The 12,157-nt window shown below is 40.8% G+C and overlaps 1 protein-coding gene across 19 annotated transcripts in view; it reads right to left on the reverse strand.

Moving 5' to 3' along the window:
• LOC103352168 (ankyrin repeat domain-containing protein 18B) overlaps positions 1-12,157 on the reverse strand; it is a 197,471-nt gene that overhangs the window by 103,502 nt on the left and 81,812 nt on the right. For 18 of the 19 annotated variants that reach the window (XR_011381718.1, XR_011381717.1, XR_011381716.1 and 15 more), the window contains 4 exons: positions 11,446-11,569; positions 10,337-10,392; positions 8,239-8,368; positions 7,892-7,950 (listed from right to left, as the gene is read on the reverse strand). The exons of the other annotated variant lie outside the window; for it this stretch is intronic. Coding sequence is in view for 15 of the 18 variants with exons in the window: in XM_070056055.1 (XP_069912156.1) it covers positions 7,892-7,950; positions 8,239-8,368; positions 10,337-10,392; positions 11,446-11,569 (369 nt within the window). In the remaining 3 variants the exon portion in view is untranslated. The remainder of the gene's footprint in view (positions 1-7,891; positions 7,951-8,238; positions 8,369-10,336; positions 10,393-11,445; positions 11,570-12,157) is intronic. 19 annotated transcript variants of the gene reach the window in all.

The following is a 12,157-nucleotide window of genomic DNA, read 5'->3' on the forward strand; positions in this document are numbered from 1 at the left end:
GAAATCATCCCTGAATTAGAAAAAGTTCCAAGGTAGTTAGTATTCATATATTTGGTCACTGGTAGAGTGGAAACATTCTTTATTTCTTAGAAAAGATTATTCTTAAAACTCAACAAATTCCTTGTGATACCTAAACCTTTCTTTTTCACTGCATGGTACTGGATTTATGAAAGAAACCTTGAGTTTACACAGCTGTAAAGTACTTAGCACATAGTTGAATTACTCATGGGATGGGGAAATGTGAGGAACTAATTCCTTATAGGTATGCACTAAAGAGAGAAAGAAAGGGGAAACAGTCTCTTTGCAAGTGGTTGGTCAAATGGTGAAGAAGCTAAGTCTAAAGGATTATGTCTGATGTGAGAGTGCCTGGGCTTAAGTCTAGGCTCCAGCTCAGAAATCTAGCTTCCTACAAATGTGGGCAGAGTGAGGCAGTTGGTGGTGACTCAAGTACTTAAGTTCTAGCCATCCACATGGGAGACTGGAACTGAGTTTCCAGTTCCTGTATCTCAGCTTCAACGAGGTTATGTTCCTGGAGTTGCAGGCACACATAGGGATTGACCTATAGGACCCAAGAGAGTTCTGCGTGTCTCAACTGGCATGTGAGTAGGTATCTATCTGTGTTATCTCTGTGTCTGCCTTTTGTGTCAATATCTTCAACAAGGTACAAAAAGCCTTAAGGAAAAGATATAAACTATAATAGGTGTTTAGCTTCTAAACTGTGCCAGACTAGGGGGAGCAATTTGACAGGGTAAGCTGTTCCTGGGGACACTGGCATCCCATAGAGTAGTGCCTAACCTACTATATTTGTACTCCAGATTCTAGATCATGTGCATGCTGCGAGGCAGGTATGGCTTATATACATGAGTCCCTGCCAACCCTGCGGAGGGTCCACCAAATACCAAACTCCTAGATAGAACCTGCCCAGTCCTGAATGTTTCAAGTATTTGTGCAGTAAATCATTGCACTGAAGATCTCTCTGTTGGTTTGCCACTAAAATAAGTGAAAATAAGTAACATTAAAACATGCCAGGCACTTATTTTCACATTTTCTTTATTAAACTGATCACATAACAATGGCTGCAATTATGGTTGTCCCACTTTAAAGTTTTGCTAATACCCAACTATAACAACCAAATGATAAAAAATGAGACCCACTAGTTTTCTGCCCAGAATATTCTAATCCTAGACTTTCACACACATGATTCCATCTCATCCGTTCGTTGGCAGCATCATAGTTACATTCAGAAAGGTTTTCTCTGACTAAGGAATTCCAAAATCAACTCCCACTTCTATGCTAAGGAAAAAAAAAATCAGATTTAAATATATTTGCTCAGTACACATAACTGAGGTAAATGTTGGTACCATTTTCCTAAATGTGGTAACACACAAATAGCTTATATCTTTATTTTTAAGGCAAGATAGATAGTAACTTACAGATCAGCATAAGAGTATGGCTTATAACTTAGTGAAATGCCTGACCCCAAGGCAGCAGCTGTTCAAACCTAAGAACTTAGGCTTGTTTTCACTCACTGTCCAGCCGTCACCATAGAAAACACAATTTTATATGTATGTAATGACTAACATTGCTGCCATAAAAGTAATCAAGACATTTTCTTTTCTTTTTTTAATAAAGATCTTATTCACTTATTTGAGAAGCAGAGTTACAGATAGGATGAGAGACAGAGAGAAAGGTCTTCCATATGCTGTTTCACTCCCCAGATGCCCACAATGATTGGTGCTGGGCTGACCAGAAGCCAGGAGCCAAGAGCTTCTGCACAGTCTCCTATGTAGGTATAGAGCCCAAGCACTTGGGCCATTGTCTACTGTTTCCCAACGCTATAGCAGAGAGATGGATTAGAAGAGGAGCATCTGGGTCTCAAACAAGTGCCCATATGGGATGCTGACACCGGAGGTGGAGGCTCAGCCTACTATGCCACAGCACTCAATCTGGGGGAATTTTAATTTCAAAATTGTTTTTTTATGTTATTTTTATTTAGTAAATATAAATTTCCAAAGTACAGTTAATGGATTACAAAGGGTTCCCCCCCATAATTTCCCTCGCACTCACACCCCTCCCATCTCCCGCTCCCTCTCCCCTTCCATTGACATCAAGATTCATTTTCAATTATCTTTATATACTGAAGATCAATTTAGTATAAATTAAGTAAAAATTTCATCAGTTTGCACCCACACAGAAACACAAAGTATAAAATACTGTTTCAGTACTAGTTATAGCATTATTTCACATTGGACAACACACTAAGGACAGATCCCACATGAGAAGTAAGTACACAGTGACTCCTGTTGTTGACTTAACAATTTGACACTCTTTATGGCGTCAGTAATCTCCCTAGGCTCTAGTCATGAGTTGCCAAGGCTATGGAAGCCTTTTGAGTTCGCCAACTTCGATCTTATTCCAACAGGGTCATAGTCAAAGTGGAAGTTCTCCCCTCCCTTCAGAGAAGGGTACCTCCTTCTTTGATGGCCCTGTTCTTTCCACTGGGATCTCACTCGCAGAGATCTTCCATTTAGGTCTTCTCTTTTTTTTTCCAGGGTGTTTTGGCTTTCCATGCCTAAAATACTCTCATGGGCTCTTCAGCCAGATCTGAATGCCTTAAGGGCTGATTCTGAGGCCAGAGTGCTGTTTAGGACATCTGCCATTCTGTGAGTCTGCTGTGTATCCCGCTTCCCATGATGGATCATTCTCTCCCTTTTTGATTCTATCAGTTAGTATTAGCAGACACTAGTCTTGTTTGTGTGATCCCTTTGACTCTTAGACCTGAATATAACCCTACCATTCAACCCAGCCATCCCACTCCTTGGAATTTACCCAAAGGAAATTAAACTGGCAAACAAAAAAGCAGTCTGCACATTAATGTTTATTGCAGCTCAATTCACAATAGCTAAGACCTGGAACCAACCCAAATGCCCATCAACAGTAGACTGGATAAAGAAATTATGGGACATGTACTCTACAGAATACTATACAGCAGTCAAAAACAACGAAACCCAGTCATTTGCAACAAGATGGAGGAATTTGGAAAACATCATGCTGAGTGAATTAAGCCAGTCCCAAAGGGACAAATATCATATGTTCTCCCTGATTGGCGAAAACTAACCAAGCACCTACATTGAAAATGGTGGAAGTGAAACTGACACTATGAGGAACAGTGATTTGATCAGCGCTTGTCCTGACTGTTGATGTACAATGTAATACTTTATCCATTTTAGTATTTTCTCTTTGTTTTGTTCTAGTACCATTGGTTGAACTCTGTGATTAACACACAATTATTCTTAGGTGTTTAAATTTTAACTGGAAAGTGATCCCTGTTAAATATAAGAGTGGGAATAAGAGAGGGAGGAGATGTACAATTTGGGACATGCTCAATCAGACTTGCCCCAAATGGTGGAGTTAGAATCATGCCAGGGGATCCCAATACAATCCCATCAAGGTGGTATGTACCAATGCCATCTCACTAGTCCAAGTGATCAATTTCAGTTCAAAATGGTTTTTATTTAAAGGCCCCCACTTATCCAAAATCTTATTGCTATAATCTAACATTTTTATATTCTCCACGTTTCCCCTTCACTGAAATATTCTTTACAGATTGACAATTGACAATACAAATATAATAATGATGATTTGAGGGCCGGTGACATGGCTCAATAGGCTAATCCTCCACCTGCAGCGCCGGCACTCCAGGTTCTAGTCCCGGTCGGGGCGCCGGATTCTGTCCCGGTTGCCCCTCTTCCAGGCCAGCTCTCTGCTATGGCCCGGGAGTGCAGTGGAGGATGGCCCAAGTCCTTGGGCCCTGCACCCGCATGGGAGACCAGGAAAAGCGCCTGGCTCCTGGCTTCGGATCAGCGCAATGCGCCAGCAACAGCGCGCTGGCCACGCTGGCCACTGGAGGGTGAACCAACGGCAAAAGAAGACCTTTCTCTCTGTCTCTCTCTCACTGTCCACTCTGCCTGTCAAAAAAAAAAAAAATAATGATGATTTGAAGTGTCAGGTATTGATTTGTGAGTTCCAAACTGTGAAAACCCACAGATAAAACAGTTCCTTTTCAAAAGCACATTAGGATGATTAGTCATCCTTGTAGCTACCATAGAACCAGACATTTGGCATAAATTGCACTGTGATAAAACCATACATTTTAGCTAAATTTTGGAAACTAATTCCTAATTACTTGTGTTAATTAGGCCTTATGTTTTGAACTGTACTGTACTGGCTGCATTAAATTAGTCATGTAGAGAATTGTCACAGTGCACTAGTGCATCAGGAAAATACTCATCACATGATGAAAATGTAAGGAAATAATTCTAATAGGAACACACAGAGCTGAGAAAGAGACATCAAGTCATACCATTCGCAGCTATTTGTCATAGTGTCTCAGACACTAATAGAGCACCTGAATACACTATGTCAGTGCCTGGATTCCATTTCTGGTTTTGGATATGGTATTAAAAATCCTGTTGGGAAGGCCAAAATTGTGGCAAATGGGTAAAGCTGCTGACTGCTATGTTGGCACCCCAGGTGGGCCTCAGTTCATAATTATGCTGTTAGACTTCTGATCCAGTGCCCTGCAAATGGCCTTTGAAAAGTAATGGAAGAAGGCCCTTATGTTTGGGCCCCTGCCACCTACCTAGGAGAACCAGATGAAGCTCTTTCTTTGGCCTGGCTTAGCCCTGACATTGTGACCACTTGTTGAGTGTGCCAGTGAAAGGAAGTAGTCTTTCTCACTGTCTCTCCCTTTCTCTGTATCTATGACTTGGAAATAAATAAGTAAACCTTAAAAATCCTGCTGTGGCTGGTGTGTGGTGCAATACGTGAATCTGCCACTGGCAATGCAGCATCTCATAGTTCCATACTGGAATGTCAGTTTGAGCCCCAACTGTTATTCTCCTAATCTACCTCCTGCCCATGCAACTGGGAAAGCAGCAGAAGAATGGCACAAGTATTTGGTCTACTGTCACCAAAATTTGAGACCTGGCTAGAGCTTTGGGCTCCTGGCTTCAGCCTGGCCCAGCCCTAGCTGCTGTAGCCATTTGGGGAGTCAATTAGTGGATGGAAGAACTCTTTGTCGCTCAATTCTTTCATCCCTCCATCTCTCCATCTTTATCTGTCATTCTGCCTTTCAAATAATAGAATGAATCTCATTAAAAATTTCCAGCTAATACAGACTTAGAAAGGCATGAGGTGATGTCTCAAGCAGTTAGGCCCCTGACAGGGAGACCTGGATGGAGTTTTGAGAACTTAGCTACTGGCTTTGGTTGGGTCTTGTCCCAATCATACCAGAGATTTGGAGAGTAAATTTGTATGTGATAGCTCTGTGGGTTTGCCTTTCATCTCTCTCTGCCTCTTGGTTTCTCAAATAAATGTTTAAAAGACCAGAGAATCAAGAACCATACTCTTCTGTGCTTTAGGTTCTTCTCTATTCAGGATGACCTCCTCCTGCACATTCACAGGGATGGCCCCAACTCTTCCTTTACTTGGCAGTGGCATAGTCACATTCCAAAGAAAAAAAATCTCTGAATACAGAATTCTACACCACGTTCCACCTTTAACCTTATGGAAAATCCCCTGAATATTTTGCAGCCCCACATTCTCTGCTAGATTTATATGAAGGGTGGATAACAAATTATCGTGGATTGCTGCTTGCTATGACATTCTAACCATGACAGAAGTAGCCCCTTTTAATATATTCACTGTCTAAAATTCAAGCTTATATTAGGCACAAAACAAAAATAATTATTCATTTTAAAACATTCAAAATATCTCCAGAAAGGCCTGAAGGGCCCCGTCACTATATTAACATAGGAAATATAGTAATGATGCAGTAATAAGACTAAACATTTCATGCCAAATCAAATTTCTCAGTTTTTTCATGACACTGCCACTGAGTCACACTGGACTTCAGATTTTAAAAAGTCTACTTGCAAACATAAGTAACTGACATCACTGGATGCTTTTTTCTTCATTCTGTATGTATTTCACTGTTTGCATCATGTTTGCCTATTTCTTGCCATGTTATTTTATTGTACTGCCTAAAAGTTAGATATCAATCATTCAGGTGTGGCCACTGGGATTCAAATGACTTATATCACTTTTCACAAGACTCCATTACCAGGGAAAGGCCAGCATATTAACAAGTCTTAGGACTTCAGTGAAGTCACAGAAATCAGTATGAAGCAACTGCTCAAGTCAGAAAGCAAATCCTATCTCATTTCCAGTTGCCACTATGAACATCACCATTATTAATACTTATGTGGTTATGAATATTGCTAGCATGAAGTTACTCAGTATTTTACATTTAAAATGTCTTATGTTTATCAAAACACAGCTAAATCAAAATGATGAAATCTTTACTTAATATATACTAAATCAATCTTCTCTATATAAAGATAATTGAAAATGAATCTTGACGTGAATGGAATGGGAGAGAAAGCAGGAGATGGGAGGGTTGCAGGTGGGAGGGAAGTTATTGGGGGGAAAAAGCCCTTGTAATCCATAAACTGTACTTTGGAAATTTATATTTACTAAATAAAAGTTTAAAAAATGCCATATGATCTAGCAATCCCACTTCTGCTTATACACCTAAAGACAGGAAAGCACTGTATCAAGGATATCTGTGCACCACCATATTATAGCTGCACTGTTCATAAAAGCAAAAAGAGGAATCAAAGCGCACTTCTAAAGATGAATGAACAGAAAAAGTGCAGCACAGGTATCCAATGTAATAGTATTCAGTCATTTGAAAGAATGAAATTCTGCCATTTGCAGCAAAATGAATGCAACTGGAGGGTATGATGTGGGGGAAAAGAAGCTGGACGCAGAAAAACAAGTATCTCATGTTTTCCCTTAAAAGAGGCAGCTTAGGCCGGCGCCGCGGCTCACTAGGCTAATCCTCCGCCTAGCGGCGCCGGCACACCGGGTTCTAGTCCCGGTCGGGGCGCCGGATTCTGTCCCGGTTGCCCCTCTTCCAGGCCAGCCCTCTGCTGTGGCCAGGGAGTGCGGTGGAGGATGGCCCAGGTGCTTGGGCCCTGCACCCCATGGGAGACCAGGAAAAGCACCTGGCTCCTGGCTCCTGCCATTGGATCAGCGCGGTGCGCCGGCCGCAGCGCGCCTACCGCGGCGGCCATTGGAGGGTGAACGAACGGCAAAGGAAGACCTTTCTCTCTGTCTCTCTCTCTCACTGTCCACTCTGCCTGTCAAAAAAAAAAAAAAAAAAAAAAGAGGCAGCTTAAATCGAAAAATGAAGATGAAAAGGCAAATAAGGCAGAAATGCTTGTGTGTTTCGATACTGCTGCAAATGTTGTCTTGATAAGCTTTGTTTTATACCTTTGTCAAGCTCGTGGTTAAGAATATTATGCTACTATAGATTCAATGATCTGGGATTACTTTGAAATTTATTGCAGATAAGTGAAATAGTCCTTTTTCCATTTCATTATTGTCTTTGGCCTTGTCTATATTCCTACTTTACTAGGCCTTTTTTTGCTTTTAACTTGAAGAACCAAGTATTTACAGGAGCCATGGAATGTAATGTAGATCAAGGACATAAACTCAAAGTGAAGCAGAGAAGGGGTAAAGTGAGAGGAAGCAGGGTGGGAGGCACAGAAGGAGAGGGATGGAGGACAAAGGCACATCATTATACTCTTAGAATTCCATGAGCTCTATGGAGCCTAAAACACTAAAAAGATATAGAGAGACTCCAGAAGATATGGATACCATAGTTATCATTGTAATTGTGAAGTCTATTTGTCTTCACAGCTTCTTCAAACAGATGATAATATTAAATGATTTTAAAACTAGCTGCCCTGGCTTCAAGCAAACACCAATTTTGTTTTAACAAGACTGAAATCAGGTATTTCCAAATCACAAGAAGACACACTACCTTCGAATTCCTTGGTGAGTTGCTGTCTTCAGGATCACTTTGGGAAGTAGACTCCTTACCTACAAATGCAGTAATAGATCAACTAGTGAGAACATTTATTCACATGGAAACAATTTACATAAAGGCGTGTCTCTCTCCACTCATGACTATTGCAATTAAATGAATATTTCAATGAAATAAAAGGAATAGTAAGGATGAATTTCAGAGGGTTGAAGCTGTTTCAGGAAGAAGTTGGTTATATTAAAAAAAGCCAAAGAAAACCCTCAACATACATGGATATCCAATTCAGAGCTACTCATTTCTCTTCATTGTATTTCAATAGTAAGTTTTGATAGATATGCACTCACTACGCTTGTTATCTTTGTCCAATGAGTGATCAGAGTCCATCCCATGTTTATTAATTGGCTGTTGTGGAGCAACTTGAGTGATGAAAAAATATTTTTTACTCTTCTTACCCGCTAGAGCTGACGTTCCTTCCTACAGAACAATAAAATACAAATTCAACACATATATCCAATTTCTCAACCCCTCAGCTACTCATTCAGTGAGACAGGATTTACTATGTGTATCAAGTCATAGGCCCAGTCCTTGAAAAATCTAAGCATATAAACAAACAGCAGATTCTACCCCATGTTCAGCTAGAGGTGGACATGGGAAAATACAACAGGAAAGTATAAACCACTATTTCTGCCACTGAAGTCAATACAGTTGAAGAAAAGGCAGAAAAAAGAATCCTCCATTCAGTCTTGGAAGGTCAGGAAATACTGCTTAATTTCTGGCCGAGAGTTAGAAATGGGTACCAAATAAGGACAGAAAGCCATCCGAGGTGTGAGGTAGATAGCTCATCTGACTTCTTCACCACTGGGCCAAGAGTTTAGCTCCTAATTCTTTTTTCCTAGGTTGTAAAGGCAAGAGAGTTGGCTGAAGCGAATGTCAAGACAGCCTCAAAACCTCTCCTTTACGTAGCTTCAGATAAGTAAGGGGAAGCTTGTATTACATAGGTACTAGGTATTCCACTCTCTCCCAGATAAGAAATATCATCAAGAATATATGAACAAACAACAAATCTAGTTCAGAAATGGACACAGCACCTCAACAGACCTGTCTCAAAAGAAGCCTCTCAGCTTAAAAAAACACACATATCCTAAAGGAAGTCACTGAATGCTTCAGTGATATCTTTGCTTTAGCTTGTATGCATATTTTAGAGTTTACTGTTGTTTTTTTTTTTTTACATTGGCTACCACAGATTCTCATTACACCTACGTGGGCATTAAATACTGGCATATTTTATGAATGTGGTATATGGCATGCCAAAAGGCTATATCATCTTTCCAACGTACTGTAGCTAAAATGACAGTGCAACATACTAATATGTGCTATGACTTAAATAAAGTTAGTGATACCACTATACTGCTTAAACCTAAGAGCTCTGAACATAGCTACCTCACTCTCTTGTCACAGTAAGAAAAAACATTTTAACTTATGTTAGTATGTACATATTTACCAAAAGGATAGTCCAAATTCATCCAATTCTATTTATCTCTATAAAACACCACCAAAGTGGTTGTCCTCCCACAAATTTACTACTTCGCATGTATACCTTGCTCTAAATGTTACTACTTGCGTATCTCAGCTGCTATTCCAAAGATGTTAAGAATGCACTGAAACACAGGTATTAGGTTTTCAACTTGCAAGTTGTGGAAATAACACATCAATTTTGGTATCTAAAAATCTCATCAGCATGACAAGACATCTATAGATATACTGGAATCAGATGTCTGGTGTTACATTCTAAAACAATTTTTTTGTTGTTCTTGTTGATAAATATAATTTGCAGAGCAAATTTACTTCTTTATATTACCCAGGTCCTATTTATGTGTTTTGAAGTATGCTACAATTGTCACACTAAATAAGTCATGTAGAACTGTAGAAGACTACTAAAGTAGCAGGGCAATGGTTACAACATAATGCATTACTAATTGTTTGATGAAAACAAAGAAATCAGAGAGTCTATGCACACAGATGAAAAAGAAGAGCCACCCCAGTACTCAGTAGGCCCCTGCCCCAGTGGCTCATGCTGTGCAGGACACCAGCATGCAATACGAAAAACTCCAGGGTTCCATTACCGACCCCTGTGCAGGAACCCAGCTTCCTGCAAACGTGCAATCAGGGAGCGAGTCAATGATGTCTCAACCTCTTGGGCCCCAGACACCCATGAGGGACACCTGGGTTGAGTTTCTAACTCCTGACATCTTCATTTGGCCTGGCTCTGTTCATGGCGTCACAAACATTTGGCAGGTGATCTCTCGGTGTCTGCCTCACTTGTGTCTTTACTATCTCTCTTGATAAAGTGGTGGCAGAAAAAACAAGCACTCTTTTCTATATTTTACCATCGATTAATATAATACTCACATATAAAAGTCACAAGAAAACAAGGGACAGTACCTCAGACTTTAAGGAGTGTTTTAAAGGCTCATCATCTGGTCTGAAGCCAGGCATATCTATAAAACATAGGCAGAGTTGTACTCATGAGAACATTTGTCAACCGTTGCTTTTTTTTTTTTTAATATATTTTAATTTATTTGAAAGAGTTACACCAAGAGAGGGGGAGAGAGAGAGGGAGAGAGAGAGGTCTTCCATCCACTGGTTCACTCCCTATTGGCTGCAACAGCAAGAGCTATGCCAATCTGCAACAGGAGCCAGGAGCTTCTTATGGGTCTCCAATGTGGGCATGTGGGCATGTGGGTGCAGTGGCCCAAGGTCTTGCATCATCTTCTACTTTCCCAGGCCATAGCAGATATCTGGATGGGAAGTAGAACAGCTGGCACTTGAACCAGTGCCCATATGAGATGCCAGCACTGCAGGCGGGGGCTTTACCCACTACACCACATCGCCAGCCCCAACTGTTGCTTTTAAAAATTTACGCATTCAGCTGAGTTCATCAATAATATACTAAAATTAAAGTAACAGCAATAAAGAATTTCAGCTAGAGGGCCAGTGCTGTGGCATAGCAGGTAAAGCCACGGCAATTCAGCAATGGCATACCATATGGCTATGGGTGCAAGTTCCAGTGGCCCCACTTCTGATCCAGCTCTCTGCTAATGTACCTGGGTAAGCAATACAAGATAGCCTGTCTTTGGCCCCTTGCACACACATGGGAGACCCAGATGACGCTTCTGGATCCTGGCTTTGGCCTGACCCAGTCCTGCCCATTGTGGCCATTTGGGAAGTGAACCAGCAGATGCAAGATCTCTCTCTCTCTCTCTCTCTCTCTCGTGCACACACTCTCTCTCTTTCTCTCTCTCTCTCTCTCTCACACACACACACACACACACTCTGCCTCTATGCCTCTGACTCCACCTCTCCCTCTCTCTATCTCTTTCTGATAAAAAAATAAATTAAAAAAAAAAGAATTTCTGCTTGTTCAATCAGCACTTTAAACCAGGTTGAGCTGGACATAGAAACAAATAGCGAAAGAAAAATCATCAAAATAATGGAAATCATTTCAGTTGAGACATTAGTACTTAAACAGTGTTTCATTGATAGATACTGACCAATAGCTTTGTCTTCTGGCACTCCAGCAATACCAGATAATGTGTCCTTTGCATGCTCTTGGGCACTTAGACTGACAGCCACATCCTTTTCAGTATCTCCACTTGATGCCATTGACGCTTTTCTCTACAGAAAGAAATAATGCCACAAATTCAGCAAACATTCACTCACGTGCTCAGACAAACAGGAAGACGTTTGCTGTGCTTGGGAAGCAATAGGCGCCCTCAAACAATGAGCTAAATATAAGGAAGAAGACAGATTCTATCCTGTAGACTAGGGGCAAATTGACCTATGTCGAACAAAGAACAGAAAACCAAAATTCCTCATTTTCAACTATCGCAGTCAGTAAATTACAATGAGGGTAGGATGACAGAATCTTCAGCATGACTTTGAAAACTCAGGAAAGGCTGTAGGGTTAGGAACACATTTAGTACAGCAGAGAAAATGCAGGGGCAAAGCATGATGGGCCTTCTAAACAGAGCAGTGTGAACAAAAGGAGGAGGCAAAACATGGCAAATGAGGGTTAATAAAGTAAGGAAGTAAAATGGCCAACATATTATTGAAACTGAGAGAGACAGGTGCAGCATGTATCCAAGACCAAACCATGAATGCCTATGGCATGCTGGAATCGGAGCTCGGCAGCAATGGGCTCCATCTTTCTCATTCACCATTTGGTCAATGTAGAAGAATATTTATAGTTACGCTAGTACTAAC

Source organism: Oryctolagus cuniculus, chromosome 13 (genome assembly GCF_964237555.1).
Source record: "Oryctolagus cuniculus chromosome 13, mOryCun1.1, whole genome shotgun sequence".
NCBI lineage: Eukaryota > Metazoa > Chordata > Mammalia > Lagomorpha > Leporidae > Oryctolagus > Oryctolagus cuniculus.